Raw genomic sequence first — 27,604 nt, 5'->3', positions numbered from 1 at the left:
AGCTACCAGCTCCCCCTCCCCCAACGCGCAACCACTCACCAGCTTCCACATTCTACAGCAAAACATTTTTTTATAATGCCTGAACAGTCCTTTTTTCTGCTTCTCTTAGCTATTAATCATTCTCATAAGATCACTAACCCCAGTGTGTAATAAATCTCAGCTAGTGAGGGTGCTGCTGGGGAGTTTATATCCAGGAGCAGCGAGGTGTGGGGGCAGAGTATCTGGCATGTTAGTGGAGAGGAGGTAATCTATGGAAAGAAATTCTGTTTTTCTGGGGGTGCGGGAGAGGCGGTCAAGGCCCAATAGCATGTGGTTAAAGAAGAAAGTGAGAAATAACTGGCCAAATCCTTAGACTGACCAAAATGGTGATGGGTGGAAGGTTTCGAATGAATCTAAACCACTGGCAATTGCTCTGGGCAACCTTCCACACCACCGTTTTTTAGCCCGTCTGCGCCATTGCAAAAGGGGACCAGCCATGAGCAAATCAGTCAGCAGCTGCCGCCACCAAAGGTAGCAGCCCAGCCCGAACTGCTAGGCCAGGTCCCCTCTGCACAGAAAACCAAGCAACCCCAGACATGTTTCGGCCTTGTTGGACCTCCTCAGTGTAGAAGGTTGCCCAGAGCAATTGCCAGTGGTTTAGATTCATTCGAAACCTTCCACCCATCACTTTTGTCGTCAGTTTGTTTCTCCTTGCGAGAGGGTATGCCCAGACGTGTGTCCCTTGCTCGCTGCGCCACAGGGAACCAGGCTGCACCTCACTGAGGAGGTCCAACAAGGCCGAAACATGTCTGTGGTTGCTTGGTTTTCTGTGCAGAGGGGACCTGGCCTAGCAGCTCGGGCTGGGCTGCTACCTCCGGTGGCAGCAGCTGCTGTGGTCCCCTTTTGCAATGGCGCAGACGGGCTAAAAAACGGTGGTGTGGAAGGTTGCCCAGAGCAATTGCCAGTGGTTTAGATTCATTCTAAACCTTCCACCCATCACTTTTGTGGTCAAATCCTTAGACTGCCTGACCTCACTGACACTAGTGTAGGTGCTAGCTGGCAAGAACAATGAGAAAACCTCACTGCCACAAGGGGCATTAGTTCCACAGCAGCATTTTGGGCGCAACATATTTTGGTTGGTACCCAATTGTATCATTGCGTTTCTCACATCTGTTAGGCAGAAACCTGTGCAGTTCCCTTAGGGACCACTGCAAAAGGCTTAGGACTACAGGTGTTGGCAGTAAACCCAATTGGTAGCTGTCTGTACCACCCAGATTTACCTGGTAGCTGTGGCTGAGCAGCCAGACTTCTCTCAATAAGAGTTAGACAGTAGAGTATACAAGATAGGTACCAAAATACAATAGCACAAGCAAACACTGACCAGAGTTTTGGTATCAAGTATATAATTATTTATTTAAAGACACTTAGAAACACTCCAGCACTATTATCGTAAGCAAGTTCAAAAACACAGTCACTATTAATATATATACGTCCCTTATTTCTTATTAGACAAGTCTTAGTTAACACCACTTATTTCCAGACAGAGGTGAGCGCTTAACTAAAGATGGCACTCCAATAAGTTAAGAAAAAGGGAGGGAAAAGGCAGAAATTAGAACAACACTAATACTTTAGAAGCACACAGCAAGGCAGGAAGGTCAAAGTCTACTTGCGAGCAAAAAGTTCAGAGGCCAGGCTCCCTCTTAGAGAGAGCAGAGCACCAATGCGCCCAAGATCACAGTTTAAGAGGCTTGAAAAGTCTTGCAGGGAGTTCAGAAAATAATTAGTTCAGCTCAGAAAAGTTCAGTTAGCCAGCCTAGGGTCAACCCAAGTGGTAAGTTGAGGATTTAAGAGACACCCCACACAGACCGTTGCGAGGGAGGCCAGGCGGACACAGTACCTTGAAAGTAGGGAATCCTCCAGCGGGGGCAGTTGTTCCTGGCAGCGGGTACAAGTCGCGTCGTCCAGAGGAAGAGATGGTCTCGACGTGGAGGAAAGCTGAAGGTTGTTGCACTGCCAGGGAAGAAACCAGCCGCGGAGTTCTCTGGTTAAAGAGGTACTACCTTTTTTTTTGCGGTAGTGGTAAAACGTGGTATTCCGGTTGCCGGGGTGCTTGGCACAGGCAAGGCAGCCACGAGATGATCCGGGAAGGCGAAAAGGCGGGCAAACTGGTTATCCCCACGAGTCAAAGGAAGAAGACTCGGGATGAAGATCTCCTCTGTCGTTGGAAGAAGTGGTGAGGCGGTACATCAGGGCTCCACCGGTGGTGTAGTCGTTGCAGGTCGGCTCAGCTTCTCCCTCATTGGATTCTTTGGTCCTGTGGCGACTTCTGAAATTCCAGTCCCCAAAGCCCTGCTTTTATGCAGAAAATCCCCATTCATCAGTCCTAGCTGTCACTCAAACATGCTAAGTGGTGAGCTGGGTGGCTCACCACTGGGCCAATCACACAAGAGTGCGACTTGAGTTGCTGAGGCAACTCAGTCCAGGGTACCTAAAGCCCCCTCCCACACATCCTGTAGACCCAGACAGAGTGGCAACACTTTGAGGCTTCTGTGGAGAAGCCCGCCAAAAAGTGGAACAAAGGGCTCGACTTGGGTTGGAGTTACAGAGGCGAACACAAACGCCATTTTAAAACCAAGTCCTGGCGAAAAGACCCAACCGGGGAATAAATATTAAATAACCCGGCGGTATCTTTAACATTGCACCAAAAAGTGGTGCGTTTAAAATGAATGGGAAAATCCCATAGTAAATATTCTTAAGGAATATTTTGGGTGGTAACCACTGCCACCAGCCAGAAACTCGACGAGGGGGGACTGCACAGTGCCCCCTCGAAAAACAGACCCAGGGGCAATCTAATTACCCCTACCAGTACTTCCACAATATGATGGTTTGTACTGGTTCTGTTCCCAATTTAAGACTAGTAAAGTCAATGGTGACTTTACATGCCCTGGGAGACAGTAGTCAGTCCCAGGGTATGAAGTCTATGTTTGGGGGTCACTATGACACCCCTGTGTTACTGCACTGAGGGTGCTGTGTAACACTTAACAAAAACCACATGAAAACCCTATGGAGTAAGACCCCATAGCCCATTAAACACATTACAAAGTCAAAGGATATCTCAAATCATGTGCAAGAGTGGGAGAAAAAGAGTCTCACTCTTAGCAGGAGAAAAAAAGAAACCCCTCAAATCCAGCAAAGCTGCTGGGGGACTCACTAGGTTTGGGAAATTAGCCTTAACAGAGAATTCTCCCCAACATCCACACAATTTCCACCCTCAGTTTTGTTGCCAGGGTGGTGGCAGGTCTAGTGCCCTTCTGTACACCACATTCTGGCACCAATACATCAGGACCACAGGAGTAATCAATAGGTGGCGGGATGCAACTCGCAAAGGGTGGAACATTTAAAAGAAATAACCCAACTAACAATGTGTCAATTTCAAGCAGAATGGAATAACTGGCGAGGATTTTATCATCTCTAAACTGTCCTATGGGCTGTACTGCTTTCAATACAACCAGAACACAGAAGAGCAATTGGAATCAGGTTTGCATCTGGAATGCGCAATCCCTCTGCAACAAGTCTTCTTACATCAATGTACACTTCAACTTTATCACCCTCAATTTGCACTTCCAGCCATCACAGAAATCTGGATCTCCCCTTATGACTGCTACACTAGAAGCTCTCCACACTGTCTCCGCTACCTTCTCCCACTCTCCCTGACCTGTTAGGATGGGTTGCGGTGTGGTGTTCCTTATCAATAAGGCCAACACTGGCCTCCACCCCAGTCTCACATGAGCTCTTCCTCTTTTGAATACTTCACTAGGGAACTCCTCTCTATTACTTCTCTCGCACTATTGCCCCCTCTCCCCCCTGCTCCTCAACTCCTTCCCTGATCTGAACCTTCTACCCGGGTCAGCCCCAACAGATATTCCCATGTCGTGCTGGGGGAAATTTACTTCAAGTCCTCTCAGCCACCTGCCTTGAACTCCCTCCTATCTGACCATACCCTCTACACAATCCACGACCAGCCTACCCACTTGGATGGGAACTCTTGACCTTGTCTTTTGCCCTCTTCTTCTGAACCTTGTCATTCTGATCACTCCATTGTTAACTTTAATTCCTCCTCCTCCTCCTCTTACTTGTGTGTAATCACAAGTAAGATCTAGATGCTGTAGTTTCTCTGAAGAGATATCATGTACTTAGCAGTCATCAGATAGTGTTCAGTATGCAAGTTGATTGGTAAGGGCAATGCGGAGTAGTTTTGCTGCAGTGTTGGTCCATTTGTTGTTTTCTCCCAACAATAATCGGTTCTACCAGGCGTCTTCTTCCAAAACCGAGGAGTCCAGCCCGAGAGGTTTCAATTATACATAGTTATTTATAGTCCGTTTTAAATGAGCATTCTTTAAAAAGCCAATTCTTTGTAACAATTCAAGTAAACTTTGGAAATACTTTACAGAATCAAAGCTGGTGAAGAGTCATTGGATATTCTCACATTTCTCCTACACCCTGAAGTGACTTCAATTACAAGGATAATATTTGCATTTATATATCACACCAGTATACTTTGTAGACTCTGGGTTGCGGGAAGGAAGGGTTAAGGAAAATAAAAAGGTTGGAACAGTTTCTTCAAAAGGTGAGGACAACTGAACCTCCAATGAAGTCTATGCAAGCGTTTCCCAGCAGTAATAGTATTCAACAAGCTACAACCTATGAAGGGACAAGAAATACAAACGGATTTTGAGTGCCTTTAGGGAGACAAGACAGCCAGAGTATTTGGATAAAGTCTATAATTCTGATGCACTTCGTGGATAAAGTCTTTCAAAGTCAGATTGTTCACAGAAAAATCACTGAAGACACAAGCTGTAAGGCCTGTGCAAAGGGGAGTTGAAATCAACTCAGAAAGTTAAGCAAGTGCAAATCTCAAATGAGACACCATGACTCAAGGCAAGAAGGTAAGTAGCCCCAAGCCCAAACAGTACCTCTGGTTAGAATAAAAGTGGTCCAGCTGGATGACGTCTTGCTACAGCTAATGTAGACCTTGGTTCCTGAGCCTCAGTCGTGGGGACAAGAGGGAGGATGTCTGGAAGGCTCCTGCAGTAGTTCTCAGGATGGTCGTCGGCAGCTACCGCTTTGCAAACAGCACTGATGCAGAACAAATCTCCGTTGAACTTTCCTTGCTCCCTCTGTCCTGGACTCTGATGAGGGGAATCTGGATCGGGATTTCCTGTTTTTCGAGTATCCTTAGAAGGCTCCTGGAGCTTTTGGCCAGATTCGTTCCACAGCAGACGTTGCTCTCGGTATGGACACTAGACCCCTGGCATTGGACTTCTGCAGCAATGGAGAGGAACAGTAAGTCTGGGATTGTGCCAAAGTGGAGTTTGTCTCGGGGATAGTTGGTCCCACTAACCCAAGGGAAGAAGTTGTCCCTTCCTGAGCTTCTGTCGATTCAAAAAATTAGGTCAGCAGAGCAGCAGGGCTTCACCAGTACTTCGAGGTCCAGGAGGTTGCAGTGGGCTTCTCTTCACGATTTCTGCTTCGGATTTTTCTTCCAGTGGTCGACTCACTCTAGTCCCAAAACCCTCGCCTTTTAAGCAAGACTTCCCATTCATGCACAGCCTAGGCTGTCACACAGCAGGGTGGCTGTCCTCTTAGGACAGCCTGCTGGCCTATCATGACTGGCTTTGATCAGGCCCACCTACAGACAAAGGACAGGGGAGTTTTGGGACCCTCTCTCACATCCTGTCCTTCCAGACACACTGGAGCTAGGGTAGGCTTAAAAGGCTGAAGCTGCCGAAAAGGTAAAACACACAAAGGGCTCAAATTTGTCTCAACGCACAGAGTAAAAGCCAAGAAAGACCTCAAAAACAGAAAATGTTGAAAAAAGAAGACGGGTCATTTTGACTAAATGGATACCCATGGGTGCTGTACTGCAGCTGAGGGTCCAGACTGCAGTAGGAAAGCACAATGGTAGTAAAAATTAAACCACTGCCACCAGCCATTTAAAGTAGTGAGGGTAACAGAAAAATGTTACATGAGAAAGTAGGATAAGGGGCTACTAAGTAACCACCCAGCACTCCACATAAGATGGTGTGTGCTGGACCTATAAAGAGAAATGGTAAGAAAGATTAATTTCGTCTTACTATTCTTGGGAACGGTAGTTCGCCCAAGAAAGGTATTTGAAGGATTTCCCAGTGACACTGCACTGAAGGTGCTGTGTGTCCCTATACAAAAAGCAGATGCCTATGGAGTTTGTCAAGACTCCAAAAACAGTGAAAACAAAATCAGGGAGTGAGAAAAAAGGTCCCACGCACTAGGTGCACGTAAGTCCAGCAAAAGAGCTGGGGTCTCGAAGGTTCTCCCTAACAATGAGAGGACTTCTCTCCAGTCTCTCTCCCCTAATCATGCTTTTTCCATTGACCATGTTGTGTGAACTTATGACTATTTGACACAAAACTATCTGCTCGCACATTCCCGCCTCCCTGTCCCAGTCCTCAGACTTGGATCACCCTATGAAATTCAGATCCTGAATACAAATTGCACCAATGATGCTGGTGCAAATTATGGAGCCCCGGCCTACTCCCAGCCTGCAAAAACTCACTTTGTGCCCTAACATCTGCACCAGACTGCCAAACCCTCTTCATTCACAAACATAATATCCTTCCTTTGCAATCACCCACACAAACTTGAATTTACCTTCCAAGCCAATATCCAACACCTACTCAATTTCTGCAAACGACATTTGTGAGTGCCACATTTTAGAGGAAAAGCATTTAGCAGTGTCCTCTCTCCCACCCAACCCTCATCCTGTCCATTACCGTCTTCCAGCTCGACTACTTCTTCCCTACCCTGCCTTCACAGCGCCAATCCATCCTGTGCTCTTATCAACCCTTTTGCTCTGCAAATGGCCAAATATTTAGTCTCAATGGCTTGTCCTGATCTGTGCTTTAACCACGCTCTTGCAGTCTCCTTCCAGTCTACAACTGTGTTACCTTCCTTATTGAAGAAACCCCGTGCTAACCCAAATGTCCCATCAAACTATCACCCAGTATTTATCCTGATCAATTATTCCAAAGTTATTCTTAGAGGTTAGTCATACTGGTCGATCATCAACAAGATCACCAAGTACCTTGAGAATAATGGCCTCAATATAGTGTCCGTAGAAAACTCCACCGAGACTGCACTCATACATGTCTCCAACTTCCCCTGACACTTACCACTCAAATACCACTAGCTTAGAGTCCAGGTATCCGATCAGGAATCAACCCTTCAGCAAAAGCTACCACCAGGCGACCAGACAGTAGTACAGTGTGCCATCAACCTTCCCTATCAGGCCCACCCCACTGAATCAGCTCCTCTGCCCAGCATTACACATAAGCTCACACACATTTGCACAACATTCACTCCCTCATTTAAACATACCATTCACTCTCACATTCAGCGCCCCATTTTTCATGCACCTCATATATTATATATACTGAGCTAACATACAAAAATGCTTCCCTTCCCTCTCTGCTTAACAAAAAGAACTTGCCTCCCCTCGGATGTAAAAGAGCACATACGTTGTTATAGGTTGGCTTGCATCGGTGGGGGTGGGGGGGTGATGTGCGCTTTTGTTTGGCATAAAGGCGAGGAAAGTCTTTGAAACTAGCAGCTTTAAATACATTTTTTGCACTTACACAGTAAAACTTAAAACGCCACCCGTTTTGGGAAAGGCTTCCCTCACCTGCTTAACATGCACGTATCAGCAGCTCCCCTCCCCAAGGATGCGAGCCAACATAACAACGTTATGTGTTCTTTCACATCGAGGGAAGGTGGCTGATGTGCGCACTTGCTTTTTGTTAAGCACAGAGGGGAGGAAAGCCTTGAAAGCGGCAGGTTTCAGGAAAGGCTTCCCTCCACTCTCTGGTACCAAAAACTGTGGAAACCCACAGTTTCAGGGAAAGGGAGGAGGGGCCTGGAGCCTGATTAGCTCAATGGCGTTGCGCCACTGAACGAACAGCTAGAACCATCAGATAAGATTCATCTGCCTGGGGAAAAGAGAGCAACACTCACAGCAACGTATCAGACAGAAGCTCCCAAAACCTTTGGGGATCCTATCAGCCGACAAACAGGGGTTTCACATGACTCAGCTACACAGACTGGAGAGGCAGTGGATCTCCAAACTAAACCCGTTTAACTCCAGCGTAACACGAAGCTTAATCTTGCACAGATCCACAGAGTTCCCTCTAAAACAATCCTGGAGAGATGCTCTACTTGCTGCTTGGAGTTTCAAGCTGCAGTAGTGCTTTCCTCTCTTCCTCTCACACTTATCCTGAGGCCATATTGCTATTTTGCTACCAGGGGTCCCAATGTAATTCGTGCCTTGGGATTTTACTCTCCAGTACCCAGTTATAATTAGCTCTTAAGTTATCGCGAAGGAGCCGGACAGGACTCTGCCCTCAATGATTTGGTGTCCTTAGGTCACTAAGGGCCCAATTCATGGAATAAACTGCGTGGGCAAAAAGGGGACCTGAACATGGATTTGTGCGCGATTTCACGCGCATCGATTCATGGAATCGAATGAGTGGTACTTGGGTGGAGTTCGCGCAGGCTAGGCACGCCTGTGCGAGCCGTCAAGTCTTTGCGCAAGACTCCATGCAGGTCGTGGGCAAGGCCCGAACAGAGGGCGGAACATGGAAAATGGGGAAGAACTTGCTCAAAAGTGGGCGCGCCAAGGGACGAACGGCAGTCCCTCGCAAGCCCATAACAACGCAACTTAAAGCAAATTCATGGATTGGACCGCGCATCTCCCCTCCCTGCGAAAAACCTGCGCATAGCCCTCAAACTCTACGCCATGTAGGCATGTCGGATTGAGGTTTTGCATGCAAGCAGACGGGGTGCTGATCATACTTTGGGGTGTCAAGAGTGGTTTACAGGGTTCACACGCAGGTTTTCGAAAGTTATTAATGATGTACATGTTGGGGTGCCGGTGACAGTCACAGGGGATCCTGTGCAGAGTCCCCGCGGTTCTGGCCTGCTTGTGGGGCACCCAGGCACAGATTTCAGGGAGCATGGATTTGCATCTAGAGTGCGCGCAAATGTGGCACTTTCTGGCTGTTTAGGTCTCTGGGCGTGTCGGGGGTGTTCCGGCCGTGACTTGTACATAGGGGTATAATGCGCATGGAATTCCTTTAATACGCAACGTGAGGTTTTTGCGTGCAAGTTTGCTCTTGGCGCGCAGGACTCGAGAGAAAAGTGTGCATGAATGGGGCCCCAAGTGTGCATACTACGAGTATACCAGATCCCATGTCTTCATACTATATCCCCGCTCTGTTTCAGGACCAATCACAGTAGTCTCACCAAAGAGACTAGGCCTCACCTAGGGTGCCTTCTGAAATGTCCTCCCAATGGTCGTACTCAAATGTGACCCCTACAACAACCATTCCAGATGGATGCTCTCCGTTTATTTCTCCCAACAATAACAAAACGTACCAACTAAGCCATTTTCCACACTGCAATTTAATAATCATAGCATACAAACATCAGACTGTTGCACCTCTACAAACAACTTATACCTACTCCCGGCCTATGCATTCTAGCACCAAGTGCACTTGAGGATTCCTTCTAGACCCAAATGCCTCGATGCTCTCTGTAAAACCCAAACCCGCACATAGCTGTTGATGCATGCAGATCAGAAGTACTGAGGACATTTTTTGCATTTTCCCCCGTAACCCCCCCACCTCTTTCAGATCCCCAAAGAGCCATGGCACCATGCAAATTGTAGCGAATGAGCTAGAAACAGCACGTAAGCAACATCAAAGCTCTAGAGCCAATCTGCATCCTTGCAGGATTAGGAGGGGGCGGGGTGTGGCTTCCGTAATATTCCAGTTTTGTTCCTGCTACCAATGCAAGCAGTCCAAACCAAACGACAGAGCCACAAGCAACCCAAAAAAGGTTTCAGCCTGGTTGAGCCTGATGGAGGAGCAGTTTTGTTTCATGCTATGCAGCAAGGGACCCTTCTTTAACAAATAGCTCTCGCCTCCTCCCTCCCAACTTCGTGTGTCTACCAGCACTCATTTGCCCATATCAGTATCCTGACAGACATGCCAAATTACTTCCTGCTACCCCCTCCTCCCCCAATTCTCAAATTGTGGGTACTCACATATTTTGTTTTACCAAACCTCAATATCCTACAAAGCTCATCGCTTTTGTGAATTAAAAAATGAGCACTTAAGTAGGGGCGGCACTGGGCATGGACTAAAGCCCCCACCACCGTCAGACAGCAGGCATCACTGCTGTGAAGCCCAGCCCGGGCTCTGACTGCTAGAACCTGTCACATTTCTCACCTCGGAGAGCAGTGCATTTACTTAAGCAAATACACAGCTCTCTGAGGTGAGAAAACAGGCATTGAAGTGAAGGTAGAGGCAGAGGACAAAAGCCTGCTATGGGGTTATCAGTAGTCCCAATCAACCTCCCACCCCACACACACCCATGTTGAAGCTAAAAGCTGGCTCAGCTTTTACAAGGTTCATGTTTTCAATAATTACCATTTACTAAAAAAAAAAAAAAAAAAAGTATTTGTATGAATGTACGCATGCATGCGAGGGAGTGTGTTCAGTGGATGTACGTTTTTATGCTAGGTCTGCAAGTGCACACCAATGAATGAATGCAGTGTGAATGGAGTACATGCATGTGTGAATGAACACAGTCTAAATGTTATAGGTGCACCTGTGAATGACAGATCAGCTGTGTGGGTGAATGTGTATATATTTCTGTGTGTATGCAAGCAGAGCATGACAATGTTTTGACAATAGCATGGTGTTTTACTGCCGTTTTTTTGGGCAAAAGAAAGCAAGTGCTTTTATGTGATAGTGGGGAATACTACAGTTGGAATGGGTCTTTCTGTGGCAAGGAATGTTGTACTCACATTAAGGGCAAAGCCAACACGAGTGTTCTTACATGGGGAGGGCAGGTTTCCCATTTTGACTTGGCTTTTAATTTTACTGATGACTACTGTGCTCAAAAATATTGTCCCAACAGATGGGCAACAATGAAAAACATGCAATAAACATAATTTTAATGAAAGTTCCCATGTAAACTTTTGAGCAAACGAGGCTCAGAGCATTTACATGGGAGCATCCATTTTGCCATTTCAGGCAGCCTCCTCAGCTCATGTTAAGCTCTGCCCTTGCAGCACTAAACAAGCAGCAAAAGCCCCTTACTGGGAGCTTTTGCTTACTGCAGCCAGAGCAGAGCTGTACATGAGCTCGGGAGGCTGCCTTTACTTTCACTTTAACGTTTTCGGGGTTCCCCAAGCCCACGGAAGCACAGAAAAAATGTAAAATGAAAGGCAAAAAGCAAATTCGCAGCAATTATAAATACAACGTTGTATTTGCGATTGCTGTGGTTGGAACCACGGCAATCACAAATACAACAACTGTGTATTTCTCACTGCAGCGGCTTTCGCTTTGAGTCTCCTGGGCTCCGCTGTGTCGGGGGAGCCCAGGAGACTCCAAGCTGAAGCCACAGCAAACAAATACAACGTTATAAATGCTGCGGTTTTCTTTCTAAGCTAGAAAGAAATCCGCAGCATTTATTTTGCAGCGCTTTCAAAAAAGAATTAAATTTAAAGCACTTACCAGCAGCAGGTTGTGTTAATCTCTGCTTTCCGGCAATAATGAAGCAAAAGCCACCTGCTGGTAGCGCTTGTGTATTACAGCTGGCTGGCTTTTGCTTCATTAGTGCCGCAAGGGCAGAAATTAACACAAGCATAGGAGGCTCATCCATTTCACAAAATGGATGCCTCCTAGTGCTTGAAATGTTAGTTTGAGCCTCATTTGCTCAAAAACTTCACAAAGTAACTGTTTAAAACTACTTTTTTTAATATATATTTTTGATTATGGGCCATCGTTTTAGCCAATAAAAGATATGAGAGCACTATCCCTTTAAGGCCAAAGACAATATTCTTACATGTTAAAGGACATTTGTCCCCTGCCGCTCTGGCGGATCTGAAAAAGAGGGTAGGGGATGGGATGGTTAGTAGAGTATTGGGATAAAGGTAGAGCAGGATTTGTGATGTCCTGTTGGCAGCTTCAGTTAGGTTTTAACACTGTTCACTGACCATGGGTGCGGTTTACAGATTGGTAGGCTCCCATGTGCTGTGTGGTTTGTTTTGTTGTTGCAGTGTAGTGAAGTGCATGCGGTTTGCTGTGCAAGAAAGTGGTTGTGTTTGTGTTTAGGATGCAAAGCAGTGTAAGCACAGAGTTTAGGTTTTAAGCAGGTGGGTTAGTGGGGTTACCTCTTTGTTTCAGACATCTGTGTTAGGCGTCTCTGCCCTAGCTGTCTGCTGGAGCGTTCCTTGGTGGTTCAATTGTCTGGTTCTGCGCGAGAGGCCGTGGCATGTGTCTGCCTAGTGATCGGTAAGGTAGTGAGGGCCTCCCCAGGTTGTTATCACTGTGGGTTGTTTTTTGGATGTCAGTTGACTCTGCCTGCCATCGCCTTCCTGAGCTCCTAGCATGTAACCCCATCCCTCCAAGTCCTAAGCACTCCCTGTCCCGTCGGGTGCTAGTGATCAATGCTCCTTCCATCTCCAGCTACATTCCCTGTCCCTTGGGCTTTGCCTAGCGTAGGGGTTTGGCTTGGGAGAGGATGAACCCTGGGCCTCCTCCCTCCCCAGCTACTTGCCACGTGAGTTTGTGGCACGTTCTATTTCCATTGGTTTCTTTTAGGTAATTCCATCTGATTCTGAGGTGAAGAGGCAGGTTTTGAGCAGTTGCCTGAATTTTAGGTGGTCCTTTGCATTTCATATTTCTTTGAGATGGGTGTTCTACGTTTTTGCTGCACGGTGGGAGAATGAGGATCCACATTTCTTTCTTTTGTATTGTTTTGGTTCCAGGCGGATGTTGTTGCTTGATGTGCGTTCTTGTCGGTTGATAGATGGTTATTTTCTTTTGTAGGAATTCTGCTCCTTGGCCGTGGATTGCCCTCTGCGTTATGCACATAATTTTGAACGGGATTCATTGATTGGCAGCCAGTGTAGCATTTCTAGCGCTGGGGTGATGTGGTCCTTTTGTGATGGTAAGGAGTCTGGCTGCTGCGTTTTGGATATGCTGAAGTTTCTTCAGCAGGTGTTTCAACATTCCGAGGTAGTGGCCGTTTGAATAGTCAATTCTTGGAATGAGTGTCAATGTTTTATGAGAAGCACAGGAACAGTTAGTATTTCTTGATTATTGCGTTTACTTGTGGTTCTAATGTTAGCGCGTTGTCCATTAGGACTCCAAAGTTTTATTTATTACATTTATTGACAGCACCCAAACCCGTAAGCATCATAGCGCTGGTACAACTTGGTGAGGTTAAAACACAGTACAGAGTAAGAGAGGTAACAAAGTGCACACGCAGCATAATAGTACAAGGTCCGTAGAGGGTAGAGATCAGGGAGGTCACTTTTGAAGTATGAAAGGCTGAGTTGGCTTTGCCGGGATTTTAACCCACGAATCACACTCCGATACAACAGCATGCGCTCAGCCCGGTGAGCTATCCTACCGGCTAACCAGCAAGGTGTTATTATTCCCCTCTGTCCTCATCTTACTCAATCTCTTTCCTGCCTTTGACATGGTCAACCATGCCATCCTTCTCAATCATCTCCGTGATGACCTGGGTATCAAAGATTAGGCCCTGGCCTGGCCGACCTCATTACTCTCTGATCGACCCTCCCAGGTCCAACTTGGGTCCTTCCTTTCCTCCATATCACTCTCTACCTGTGGTGTTCCCCAGGGTTCTAACCTCTCTCCCTGGCTGTTCACCCAATACCTGGCACCTCTCGCCCACCGCATTGCCGCTCTCTGCTCCAACTTTCAGTGCAATGCGGATGACACTCCGCTCGTTTTCAGGCTCCCCTCTACCACCTCTTCTTCTCTCATATGTGACTGCTATCCAGGAGTGGTGTGTCGCCAATGATCTCTGCCTCAATGCCAGTAAGATGGAGATTCTCATCGGCACACCTGCATCCTCGTTTCCTGTCATTCTCTGGCTGGCCTCCCTTGGCCCTCTTCCTGCTCCCACCTGTGAGGCTAAGAACCTCTGGGTCATTTTCAACTCCCCCTCTCCTCCTCTCATCTCTGACGTCTCAAAGAAGTCAAACTACCAACTGCACCTCCTCAGAGGCATTCTTCCTTTCCTCTCCTTCCCCCAGAAGCTCACTGTGTCTATAGCTACGGTTCTCTCTAGGCTGGACTACTGCAACAACCTCTTTCTAAATCTGCCTGCTTATACCCTCCGCCCTCTGCAACTCATTCAGAACAGGATTGCGAGACTTGTCCTTAGCCTCAAGTCCAGGGATCATATCTCTCCACCACTGAAATCTCTACATTGGCTCCCCGTAGCTGCAAGGATTAAGTTGAAGACCCTCTGCATTGTCCACAAGGCCTGGGTCCTCAATACCTCCAACTCCCTCTTCGTAAATACCTTCCTACTCGAGCTCTTTGCTCCTCCACTTCCCTCCGGATCAGTCGCTTCTCCAAGCAACGAGTTGGTGTTGGATCTTTCTTCGGCTGGGGCCGCCCTGCCTCTCTGAAACTCGAGGAGAATCATCTCCGGTTCAGGAAGCACCTCAAGACCTTCCTCTTTCCTTCTGCCTTCTCTCTTCCTCTCTCCTGCTGATGTCCTGTCTGATACTGCACTGGTCACCTGGCTACCCTCTGATTTCGGGGGCCAGGTCCCTACCCGCCCAGTTGCACACTTGCCATGCCCCCCCCGGCAACCTTTGCACTTGGGTCTGCATCTGTAACCCTACAGTCCCCATGCCTGCACTTTTAGACACCTGCTGGCTGTACTTACCCTTGCACCTGCTGGCCCGCACTTCTTGTTATTGTTTTAATCCCATTGTTTTAATCCCATGTACAGTACTGCCCCTCCCTTTTCCCCCTTCCCCCTCCCGATCTCAATATCCTTCGGCCTATTAAGATCGGCGTCTGTCCTCCCTCTGTTCCCCCTTCCTTGCCTCGTCGTGCCTTGAAATACTTGTGCATAAGGCGCGTTACAAATGCCATATCATATCAGGGCCAAAGGCAACAAGTACTTTTACGTTGGGGTGGGGGCATTCGTGCAGCTTGCAAGGCAATGTTTTTTACTGTGGCATGACATTCTTTACTGCCGTTAGGTAGGAAATACAACACGAGTTCTTATATGGAGAGTGGGGGATTTGTGTAGCCAGCAAGGATACATTTTCTTACTGTGGCATGGCTTTTTTTCACTGGCATTAAGTCAAAGCCAAAATGAGAATGTTCTTACATGGGGATGCTGGCATTAACATGTTTTGTTATAGTATCATTACTGGCATTATGGACAAAGCACTAGGCACACTTGTTTGAGATTATGGACAAAGTAAACATGAGTATTTTGCTATGTGGCATAATGGACATGTGTGGGCACAACCGATATGAACATGCTTTTTTTTTTAACACTTGCAGAATCCTCTCAGAGTGGGCAAAGGCATTATGAAAACGTGTTTGAAAATGTTCCTGTGCATTGTGGTGGCTTGGTATCTAATGGACTTCTTACCCTACAAAACCGATTGTAAACTGTGTGGCTTTTTACCTATTTTATCACAAACTGTACTGAAAAATGCACTATTTTAATCTATTATTTAAAAACATTTCTCAAGGGGGACACCCCCACTGCCCCCCCCCAATTGGTTTGCCCTCACTCACTACTCTGTCACTCCTGTGCATTTGCCCTTGCTTCTGTGGGATCTTCTTAGTGTGGATCCTACTACATTAGCTCCAGGCCCCACTTGTTACACAATCGTGGCTACGCCTCTGGAGGGTTGGGGTGAAAGATGGATCTAATGGGCCAAACGAAAGCGGAATATCTACTCAGCTTCCTGGGCTGGGGTGATGGGGTAATCTGGAGCGCAATAGTTTTAATGTCCCGTCTCACTAACACTTTTCAAAACGGTCAACCAGCCCCCCTAAAATGTTGAGGCTGGCTCCGCCTCTGCACTTAAGCATTTACCATAACGAAACTGTCACGCTAACTCCTTGAGATGCGGGGCCCAGGGCGTTACATCTCGTGGGTGTGGTGGTTGAATGCATGAGGTGGACGCCTATAAGACTTAATCACACATCCCCGGAAACTAGGCAGCACAGCCTGCTGAAAGTCTGCTCACTAACCACAGAAAACAGCGCAGAGTGACGAAATCTTGAAGCCATTTCTATGGTACTGAATTGTGCAATGTGTGTATTAGTCAGAGATTAGCGAAATATATGTGCACTGATTGAAATGCATTTCCTCACCTGCATACTACAATTGCCTCACACGTCCTTTTTACTGTACTGTTAGGCTGGCTGTATTAGTTAACCCCCCCCAACCCCCCCAGCACCCCACAATCCTGGAGCACTATTAAGAAGATAACCCATCCTCACACCAAACCTTTGGGTCTCCAACATCGCCCCCGGGAGCCCACTCCAGAGCTCCCCACCCCTTCTAACGCAAGGAAGACCTGCTAATCTGGGCCATAGAAGAAGGCTGCTATCTCTATACAGCCGAAACGTCCTACGTCACACGGTCCAACATTAAGACCTACGACAGACATTAACTCTACCACCTCCAGTGTGGACGTCGCCTCCCAGCAGTTCCTATTTTTAGGTGTCACGAAGCAAAAAAACGTTTTGTACAAAATACTGGCCACAAAAGGGTTGCCTCTTAGTAGACCTTATTTTCAGGTTCTTTTAAGCAAATGTTGGTTTGGTACAAAACGCTGATGACAAATATGAATCAATATTTTGTTTAGCCTCCCAGCAGTTCCTATTTTTAGGTGTAGACCTTATTTTCAGGTTCTCTTAAGCAAATGTTGGTTTGGTACAAAACGCTGATAACAAATATGAATCAATATTTTGTTTAAATATATAGGTAATAGAATTGAGTTTCTTTTCCTGAAAAAAGTAGTATTGTGAAGTCAACAAACTACACCTCTTTTCTACAATGTGTTCTTTTTGAAAAATGTATAACGAATGCTTAAAGTCCAGCTCAAATCTGGTACGCTTATAAAATACAAAAATTTGCATTTATTTCTCTCCCCCTATTCAAATACTCTAATCTTTGTTGCATAAAAAACAGAGTATATTGATGATTAAGTTGTAAATGATTTTGTCTACTATTCCTTTGAGAACTCATGAGACAGTGGGGACGCTATGTTGTAACCTTAAGTAATAAAGGTAAAGAAACTGGTTTTCCAGCCCTTTCAGAATTTGGATTTGTATGTTTTTCCTCCCAAAATGCATAATCTGTTAAGTGAGCAGTACTGGATTTGGAGATGTATGAAAATTGTGTCTATAGTAAATAACTGTAGCTTAAATGTTTGAGGTCAGGACCACCCCCTGTTCTAAATATTTGTATATGCCCTATTGTCCTGTCCGATTTTGGGGCTATCCCTCAAGTTACCAAAGTATTAGTTAACTAGGCATCTATTTTGAATAGCATTTCCCACTACACTGCTTCCAAGCGGTACCGCAATGTGGCCCATTTACAAAAATTCAAGTTCATGGCCACTTTGCTCTGCACTTGGTACCAACCTTTCCCCAAACACGAATCATAGCCCCATCCTCGAGGAACTCGTGCATCGGAACAAAAAACAAAAATGTATGCCTAAAAAAGGCACACTGCTTTTTAGAGGATCCGTCCATATCTTGTTCTACTTGTACTATATTAACAGTACTATATTAACAGGATTAATTTTACTTGTGGCGTGTGCACTGTACAAACGGTTAAAAATACAAGATTACGGGCAAAATCCACCCCATGGGAAGAAAGAAGACGAAAAAAGGCAAAGGCTAGCCTGAAAGAACGTACAGAATAATCTAACCAGAAACAATAAAATAACGATGGTTTTATTCGTTTCCTAAAAAGGTAGAAAGTTTGTCATGGTACGCAGGAAAAACGTCTATGTGTTGCAGCACTAAGGCCAATTCGCAAGCGAGTTGCTTGGTACGCCTTGTGCATCATCATCTATATGAAGCCGGACTTCCCGACCCTCCTAACTATCGAACAGTCTTAAAATAAAGTATAGCATCATGTCCACTAGGTCCATCTTCTGTTAAGACACTTCTCTTCAAAGTAACTCCAACAAACTGTCTCGGAAGAAAACTAGCAAAACAAACAATTAGTATGAAAGAACCCCTAACCTTTGTGACCCTCCATAAACCCCCACCCCGTACCTTGGCACTCTTCTAATACATGTAACCTCCCCATACCTTTGCGCGCCCTCATCTCACGTGCCATCCGCTCATTTTGCGCTTTTCTCTCATGCGTTCCCCCAATACCTTACAGTCCTCTCTCACACACCCTCCATTTACCTTTGCGTCCTCAAACGCACGCCCCCTCCCCAATTTACCTTGGCATTCTTCCCTCACGCACTCCTCTTACCTTTGTGTCCTCCTCTCACACGCACCCTTGCCTTTGCACCCCCCCTACCACGTGTCCTCCCCTTACATTTGCACCCTTCAACTACTGTTGTGCCCTTCACACACTCAACTTAACTTGGTGGCCTTCACTCACGCTCGCCCATTTCCGTTGGGCCCTTCTTTCGCCCGTTGCCTCCCCTTACCATTATGCCCATCTCACCCATTGCCTCCCATTACGTTTGTGCCCTTATCGCCTCCTCTTAGCTTTGCGTTCTTCTTTCACCCGTTGCATTCCATTTGTGCCCTGCTCTCGCAGCCCCCCAAACCCATGTGTTTTGTATGTGGTCCTTTATCACAGATGTCCACGTTTCCAGTTGTATTTGCTTCTGTCTCATCCCAAATCGCTTATCACCTCTTCGTGGCTCACAACGACCTTTCTTTCACTTGTTGGAAAACCTCTCCCAAACATGTATGCTCTCCTCTCAGAAGGCCCCAGGTGGCATGACATCTGAAGACAAACACCCTTGTCCCCCCTAAAATTACACCCATGTAATATCACCTCTCCATGCCTCACAACTCAACCACATTTGGAAAGAGTCATAACTCACCCCGAGGCCGGACTCGGCCAACCCACGAAATGCCCCCAAACCTTCCACACACTTCAATGGGCCCTAGCCCACCCAAAACATCTGATTCCACCCACCCTTGCGACTCAGCAAGTAGCGTGCAATTACCCCCTTATTATTATCCTAGCCCCTAACTGTCATTTCTTGCATGTTTTGCGACCCTCAACTTCTGCGCGTGTTCACTTTCAGGTCTCACCTTGTCCTTGCGCGGCTTCCGGATGAACGAGGTCCTGGCGGTGAAGTACTGCTCCAGCTCCGAGTCCGAGTCCTCCTGGCTGCAGTAGCCGCTGCTTGTAGTGCTGCTCCAAGTCATCTCGAAGGACGGCGTCGTGGCTGCTTCGCACTCCCCCATACCAGCCCCGGAGATCGCTAGCGCGACTGCCTGAAAGTGCCTGGAGTCTAAACGCGCCAAATAAGGCCAGGTGCCCGGCCGGCAGCGGCGTAGGCAAAACCGAACCTTCAAGGTACGCTGCCCCTCGGTTGCTCCCCACCCCTCACGCTACCTCTGAGGTATGGAAGCGTGATCGTGCCCACTCTGCCTCACCTCACCCCGCCCTCAGTGTCTCTTTGATGTCGCACACTGTGTGGTAGTACCAGTGCCTTCTAGAATGCCTGTCTTCTGCCCCCTCCTCACTGGCACTGCCTGTGACGCAGCTGCAGAATGAAGGCCTCGGAGCAGTGGATGTGCGTCCCTCCTCCCACACCCTTGCGGTTGGGCCGTTGAAAGGTACACAGCCGGCCGGCGCGCGCCTCATTGGCCAAGAAGAGGAAAGGAAGGAAGAGGCGGCGCGGGGCCCGGATGACTTCATCCTCAGGGTACTTCCCGCCCTCTTCCTGTCCCAAAAACGGCTGCCCCCGCCCAAGCAGTGATTCATTTCTTAACCAGCCGGCTGCAGCCTAAGGCATGGGCAGGAATTAACCCTTACGTGGCGGCTGTTGTACCAAGTGGCTGCTTTTCATTTTCAGTTCTCGTTTCGTTCCCGACCAGGGGTCAAGTCCTAAAAAGTGGGGGGACTCCTGAACAAATGCAATGGGATGTGACTTCACCAGAAATTAGCATATCGAGGTGAAATATGCACATTTTATTAAATTGGCTTTGCATAACCACCCAAATTGCATAGGACGAATGGCATTTGCCTTTCAGAAAATCAAAATACACACAAAACCAAGAGAGGATATTTTCTTCTAATAGTGTTTTTGAAAACGTTAAAAGGTGTACATGTTTTAAACTCCAAGAACCAATACAAATGTTTTCCCTGGGACTTTCAGTACCGAAATAGGACATTTCACCTTTTAGTTTTGTTATTTTTCATCAGGTTATACAGTGCAGTGGGTGTCCAGCCTACAAACCTGACGACTGTGGTTCGACCCTGTGATCGACTTTAATGCATGAATTCTTTATTTACATTTTAACAAAACGGGAATACATCAATCAGAGAACAATTACAACATATTTACATACAATGAACACCAGTATAAACAGCATTCGAAGAAGGAAAGAGGAAGAAGAAAAAATATATATATTAAATTAATTTTAAATTCACCCTCTTACGCTAATACATATTTAAGAACACATCCCAGACTTTAGCATGTAGGCGTAGTTTCCCCATCCTCCTGTTTATTCCTTTTTCAATGGCCACCAAAGAAGACATCTCATCAATCCAATCATTCGATGTAGGTGGGATCTGGGATTTCCACCCCCTCAAAATCATTTTCTTGGATATTGAAGCTCCCCTGAGCAGAAATAATTTTTTCTCAGATATAGAAAGATCCTCAAGCAAGACACCACTGCCCAAAACCATCATCTTAAAATCCAAATCAATGCTGCAATTCAGGACCCTTAAACAGATAATGCAAACCTCCTGCCAGAAGCCCCTGACCCTGACACAATCCCATAATAAATGTTCAAGAGTGCCAACTTCCAAACCACAACACCAACACACATCCGAATCAGACATGCCCCTGCTCTTGAGACTCTCCAGAGACCAAAACACTCAGTTTAGAATTTTAATTTGCCTAAAGCGTTCACATAAATTAAATGAACAAAGCCTCACATTCGCACACAATTCAGTCCACATATCAGCAGTAATCTCACAACCCAAACGTCTACTCCACTCATTCATCAACCCAGTATTATCCTTGTAACTCGCAACAATTTGGCGATACACTTTGCTCGCAACAGACTGACAACCCACCACCATATGTTCCAAAACCACCAATTCACGTCCATCAATCTCACCAATGCATCTCTTCAACTTTCTGTAGTCTGCAATAGAAACATTTTCAATATTGAAATCAGCACATACATCAAAATCAATCCATTTACCACCTCTGTATATATCCTTAATCCAGTGAACTCCACCAACAAACCATTCTGGCCAAAAAATAGGCTTGCCAGCCTCTGTGATGGCTCTATTAAACCATATCGAAGCCGAAGGTGATTTCAGAGCAGTTGAACCACACATTTCGTGAAAGCCCCTCCACAGATCCCGCAAAAAAGCGGTCAATGGAAGTTTCCTACCACGTCTGTCATCCGTCGTAAGCATCGCTCGTGTGGCAAGAGGACCCAAAGCACTCACTTCTGCCACAGCCCAAGCACCTGGAGAGTCAATTAGAAAAGGAAGCAAAAACTGGCAAGAAAAGGCTAGATGATACACCCTAAAATTGGGGACCCTAACACCCCTATTTCAACAGGCAGCTGCAGCTTCCACAGTTTAAGCACAGGAGGTTTCCCGTCCCAGAGGAAGGTTTGTATAGTTGCATCAATTAATCTCCAGTAACAAGCACTGATCTTCAAAGGGAGCATACTCAAAACATAGTTGAATTTTGGGGCCACAACCATGTTCCAGGTGTTCACCTTACCCCATAACGACAAACACAAAACTGACCACCTCTGTGTAGATGATTTCAACTCAGTGCAAGCCTCCCCTAAATTCGCCTCCACCATATCATTCAGAATTGGGGTCTGCCAAATCCCCAGGTTCTTCATTTTGCGTGCGCACCACTGAAATCCAAATCCAGTCACCAAAGATCTAGCACAACTCCCAGTGAGAGGCAAAACCTTCGATTTCGACCAGTTTATTTTATATCCCGCCATCACATGGAATTGATTCAAAATATTAATCAAAGATGGCAAAGAGACCTCCAAGTTCCTCAAAACCAACAAAAGGTCATCCGCATAAAACCAAGTTTTCTGCTCAATCCCATTGAAGGACACACCTTTCAGGTACAAATCATTCCGCAAAGCCATTGCAAGAGGTTCGATAGCCAGCATAAACAAAAAGGGCGAAAGCGGACACCCCTGCTTGGTGCCCCTCCAAAGATTAAAAGTTCCAGACAAGAAACCATTCGTCTTAACATTTGCCGTAGGGCGAGCATACAACAGGGAGACCCAAAAAATATACTCATCACCCAGATTCATCGCCATCAGTACTGTAAACAGATACTGCCAATTAATACGGTCAAAAGCTTTTTCGGCGTCTAAAGAAAACACAGCCACATCATCATTCAGATTGTGGGCCTGCGACATGGTCAACAAAAGATTTCGAATGTTGCTAGAAGTCCTACGATGTTTAATAAAACCAGATTGATCTGTGTGAATAAGTCTTTGAATCACATTCTCAATGCGTAAAGCGAGTACCTTAGCCAGAATCTTGTTATCAGTGTTTATTAAACTTATCGGCCGGTAACTGGAAGGTAGGATAATATCCTTACCTTTCCTAAGGAATACCGAAATGGTAGCATGATTGGTAGATTCTGAAAGAGCTCCCACCTCCCTGGACTCAACATACATGCCCTCAAAAGCCCCAACGCTGCCTCAGGAAGAATCTAGTAGAACTCGGCCGGTAGACCATCAGGCCCAGGTGATTTCCCAGAGTTCAAACCGGCAATAGCAATCCTAATTTCATCAACATCAATCGACCGGTTCAAACCAGCCAAATCAGTATCTGAAACTTTTGGGATATCCAAATTATCCAAGAAGCAGTCACCACGACCAGTGATACCAGCCTCATTCTCGTACAAATCCTTGAAAACAGCATTAATCTTGCATGGATCAAATGTGATCACCCCATCAAAGCCTTTTATAGAAATAATGTCTCCCTCTGAAAATCTGTTGCCTCAATCTGTAGGCAAGCCATCTGTCACATTTTTTGCCTTTCTCAAAATAGGCACATCTGATTCTATACAGATCCTTTTCGGCTCTAGCATTCAAAGTATCATTCAATTTCCTTTTCAAACTCTTCCGTTCCATTCTCAAACCAATGTCATTTGGAACACGAATCAAACCACTCATCACATCAGTAATACGAGCATCAGCTTCCAACTGTTCTTTAGCCAATCTCTTCCTCCTGCCACAGGATAAGCCTAAAGTAATGCCCCTCATCGTACACTTGAATGCCTCCCATGTAACCTTCTTACTAAGAACATCTGAAGAATTCTCACCCACAAGTATTCAGCCTCTTTTCTGATTTTTTCAAAAATAGTCTCATCCTGAAGTATAGATGTATTCATCTTCCATTGAAAAGTTCTACAGCGTTCAAAATTCAAAGACAGGCCCAAAAAAATAGGCCCGTAGTCAGTGACCGCAATACAGCCAATCCGACTAGTCAAAAGATTAGCAGTCGTCTCACCACCAGTAAAAAACATATCAATTCTAGAATAAGTGTTATGAGATCGAGAATAGAATGTGTACTCCCTGGAATCTGGATGTTGTAACCTCCAACAATCTTTTAGACCAAAATCCCCAAATCAGCGCTCGAAAAGAGCAAAAATGCGCATCCCTCCTCTGCAAAGCTGAACGACCAGTGCTATCTACGGAAGGATCGACAACCAAATTGAAATCCCCACCCAAAACGATATTAGCTGAGTTCAAGTCAAGTATCATCTGCGAGACTTCCCCATAAAATGAGCCATTGTCCACCGAGGGAATATAGAAATTGCATAGCACATGTTAGATACCCTGTACTTCCACCAGGATAGCCACAGCCCGTCCCTCTTGGTCACAGCTAGTCTTCAAAACTTTAACAGGAGAATCCCTTCGTAAAAGAATCGCCACCCCTCAGCTCTTAGAGGAATAACAGGAAGCAACAACATCACCCAGCCACTTCCTACGCAGCACCCCAATATCTTCCAATAAAAGATGAGTCTCTTGTAAAAAATAAATATCACATTGCATATCCAATAAATTGTTCATAATCTTCTGCCGTTTTACAGGATTATTCAGCCCATTGACATTCCAGGAAGATATCAAAAGTTGATATCTCCCAGTGGCAGTCATGACAAAAAATTCAAGACGGCTAAAAAAACACAAAACTAAAAACACAAAAAACAGCAAAAAAGAAACAATCCCAACCCCCCTGCAACAGAAAAAGGATGCCAACATTAAGAAGCAAAGAAGACCAACCCAATACCCCCGGCACCCCTCCCAAAACCACCAAAGGAAACCTCCATGTATCGAATCCCACCATGTGTCCATAAGTCGAGCCATGAACACACTAGATGGCTGCTAACCCATCTCTCCCAGTAGAACCAAAAGATCAGTTTGTCTCACCATCACACATCACCCAAAATCCCAACATTAAAGGCGAACACTGAAGGTGCACACCATAAAAGGCAACAATTCAAACAGTCCAAGTAGCAACAGCATTAGTAGGATGAACAAGTAATAACTGCCAAAAGTAGTGTCCAGACATATTGTAGCATGCGAACAGATGTTAAAAAACAACCATGTAGTGGCATAATACGGGCTTGGGACTGTACTGCCGGAAAAAGGTCCTAAAATTCCGGCTGTACATGAAATCACGAAGAAATACAAGCATACACCCCTTTCCATAGTGCAATAAAAAATACTTCCCATGTTAATGACAAGCTCCCCCACCCACTGTGAGTCAGAGGAGACCAATCGCCAGTTAACTCGCAACCTTGCCATCCAGCCATCAAAAAAAGTCGATTGACAGAAGACAGAAGACAATCAGCAAAAAGTTGTAGTGTGTGCTAATGTCTTCACGTTTCCGTGTGTTCCGGTGTGAAATAGCGTGTTAATATGGCTGAGGTCAGCAATGGGATCGTTGGAGGATTCAAAGGAATCAGGCCTGCATTTGCGCAACTACAGGCCTGCCTCCCCGCCTTCAACTCTGCCCCAAAACATAAGTTGCAGTAATCCAAACACACTGTGACCCATCCAACAGATGTGCCTCCAAGAGCCCGGCCAGTAGCGGTAAAGCTTCCGGATTTTGAACAAAGTGTCCATCGGAGCAGCCATGCAACAAATGTACAAAGACTGGATGGAAAGGGGCGGCACCCCATATCGAGGGCGGGTGAGACAAGGAGCCCATTCCCTCAGTTCTACTGCACAATCAAATATACGTAGCCCAAATCTCAACTCATCGATCACGTAATGTCCGATAATACCCTGCAGGTTTCACATGTCAAAAAGGATACACACAGTTGAACAGTCGAGACCTGCCGGCGATGACAATGATGTTGCCAATACTCCCCCATATAGAGCAGCGAGAGCAGAACAGCCGCCGGTAGCCGCGCAGGGCAAAGGGAGACACAAATCACATGGTTCAGTGGGAGCACGCAACGCAAGCTCTTTAGTTCTGGATACTGATGCGGCCAATCAAAGCCACGTCACAGCACGTCAGTTGATTAGATCCACATCAAGGTGCTTTACTCTGCTTTACTCCGTGAAAAACACTGCAAGCATCATACGAAAAAAAAAAAGAATGTGAAGGTTCCAAACGAAACAGAGAAACGGTAACTGAAATCCTTGCTGGGCGCCATTTTATCTAATGCAAAGCATATGTAGAAAAGCCAAATTAAATAAAAAAGGTTAAAAAAAAACATTTTCAATTAGCAACAATGTTGTTGTCAGAAGCACAAACCTTTTCCAACCAAGAAAGGGCTTCCTGAGGGTCTGAAGTGGATTTGTTGCCATCAGGTAAAGCCAATATTAAACCTGTTTAAAAAAGCCTTGATCTGTAGAGACTTAGCTCGCTCCTTCACCCCTTTAAACATCTTCCTTGCCTCTATCACTTCTTTAGGGTAATCAGGAAACATATAGATGGACTTGCCCCTAAAAGTGACCGAGACCTTACTCCTGGAAGCAACCAATAAAGATTCTCTCATCCTTGCCAAGGTAAAGGACACCAGGATGTGCCTAGGTTTCAGACCAGGAAGTTTGCCAATCCGATATACATGGTCAATGTCACTTTCTAAAGAAACCACACCATAACATTACTTAAAAATCTGTAAAATCAATGGCAGCAGCTTTTCATTTTTAGGGCCTGAACACTCTGCACTCCAACCAGCCTAAGGTTTCTCTCCCGCAATCTCAAGTCCATATCCAGGCGATGATCTTTCTCCTTCTGGACATCAGCCCTCAAAATCTTGTAGGTTCTATAGCTTCCAGCCATTTCAGATCCCATAGCAGAGGATCTTTTCTCCAAATCCGTCACTCTTGTATCCAGATGGGTGACTTTTCCATTCAGTTCAGCCATAGTAGTCTTAACTTCAACCATGTCCATTGCCACCTGACGCATCAGCTTGTACAAATCTTGAATACTTGGATTCTCCTCTTCCATTTCTGCAAGCTGTTTCTGTTTTTTAGAAGTGGGATTCTCCGGTTCCAGGATCTTTTTTCTTGGAGTTCATATCAGCAATAAATAGCTTCAGGGAGGAGGCCAGGAGCTGAAGGCTTAGGCTGCTTCCACCTTGACCACCATTCCGGAATCCTCTTTAATGCATAAATCCAAAGAAGATATTCAGTGTTTCTCGTTTTAGCTGTGGGGACTGAGTCCACCCTCTGAAAAAGGTGGGTGGACACCGTTCCCCCTCGTGTACCCTCGACTTTAGCCCTGTTCCCGACAGTGTGATTTCTTCCAATTCCACATACAGCCTTTGCATTCTTTCCTCCCTTCAATTCTTTCATTCCCATCTACTCCACTCTATGCCTATGCTTTCCATACCCCTTCCTTCTCATCAATCCCTTTGCTCCCTATCCATTCCTTAACGTCTCTCCCTCACTTCATACCCTTCTCCTTCCCTTTCTTTCCTGACAGTTCTTCGCATATTCTTCACTCCTTGTTGAGTCTTTTCATTATTGTTCTACTTAACTGAACTGTTTTGTCAAACTGAAGTGGGGTCACTCCATTTCCAGTATTGGAATTCTTTGTGAAGACCAGAGGCTCCTATTATGCTTCTCGATCTGTTCTCTGATAACAGCCATCAATTTACCGTTTCCCTTCAGAATCATGTCACTTCCTTTTCCTCACCCCATTCCCCAACTGGCCCCTCCCACTAATGAGGCTAACAGAGGCCTCTAGTACAAACTTGACATCTCCCCCTTCTTAAACATGAAGTGGGGTCACTCCATTTCTAACAGTTTCATCTTGCCCCGCCTGTGGGCCCTCTGTGGGGGATGCCCTGAGTCCTTTCTTGTGTCCCATTCTCCCGATGCCTCACTGTCTCCCAGATAGATTCATCTGAGTCTCCGCGTGCAACCTTGTCCATGTCACTGCCACTGAGATTCATCTCGCTTGCTTTCTTGAAGTGAGACATGTTTCTTTTGATGGTCCATCCGTCACCATGTCTCACAGTTATCATGGTGCCATTGCGGTGCGACCC

The 27,604-nt window shown here is 46.0% G+C and overlaps 1 protein-coding gene across 2 annotated transcripts in view; it reads right to left on the bottom strand.

The window, feature by feature from the left end:
• The window catches only part of RASSF1 (Ras association domain family member 1), a 541,383-nt gene that overhangs the window by 52,120 nt on the left and 461,659 nt on the right, over window positions 1–27,604 (bottom strand). The window contains exon 1 of one of the 2 annotated variants that reach the window (XM_069644110.1): window positions 19,173–19,851. The exons of the other annotated variant lie outside the window; for it this stretch is intronic. Within the exon in view, the coding sequence (XP_069500211.1) occupies window positions 19,173–19,328 (156 nt within the window). The 5' untranslated portion in view covers window positions 19,329–19,851. Of the gene's footprint in view, window positions 1–19,172; window positions 19,852–27,604 lie in introns of those variants that run through there. 2 annotated transcript variants of the gene reach the window in all.

Source organism: Ambystoma mexicanum, chromosome 2p (genome assembly GCF_040938575.1).
Source record: "Ambystoma mexicanum isolate Mex_15411 chromosome 2p, UKY_AmexF1_1, whole genome shotgun sequence".
In the NCBI taxonomy this organism is placed as follows: domain Eukaryota; kingdom Metazoa; phylum Chordata; class Amphibia; order Caudata; family Ambystomatidae; genus Ambystoma; species Ambystoma mexicanum.
This window is presented reverse-complemented; position numbering and strand designations above follow the sequence as displayed.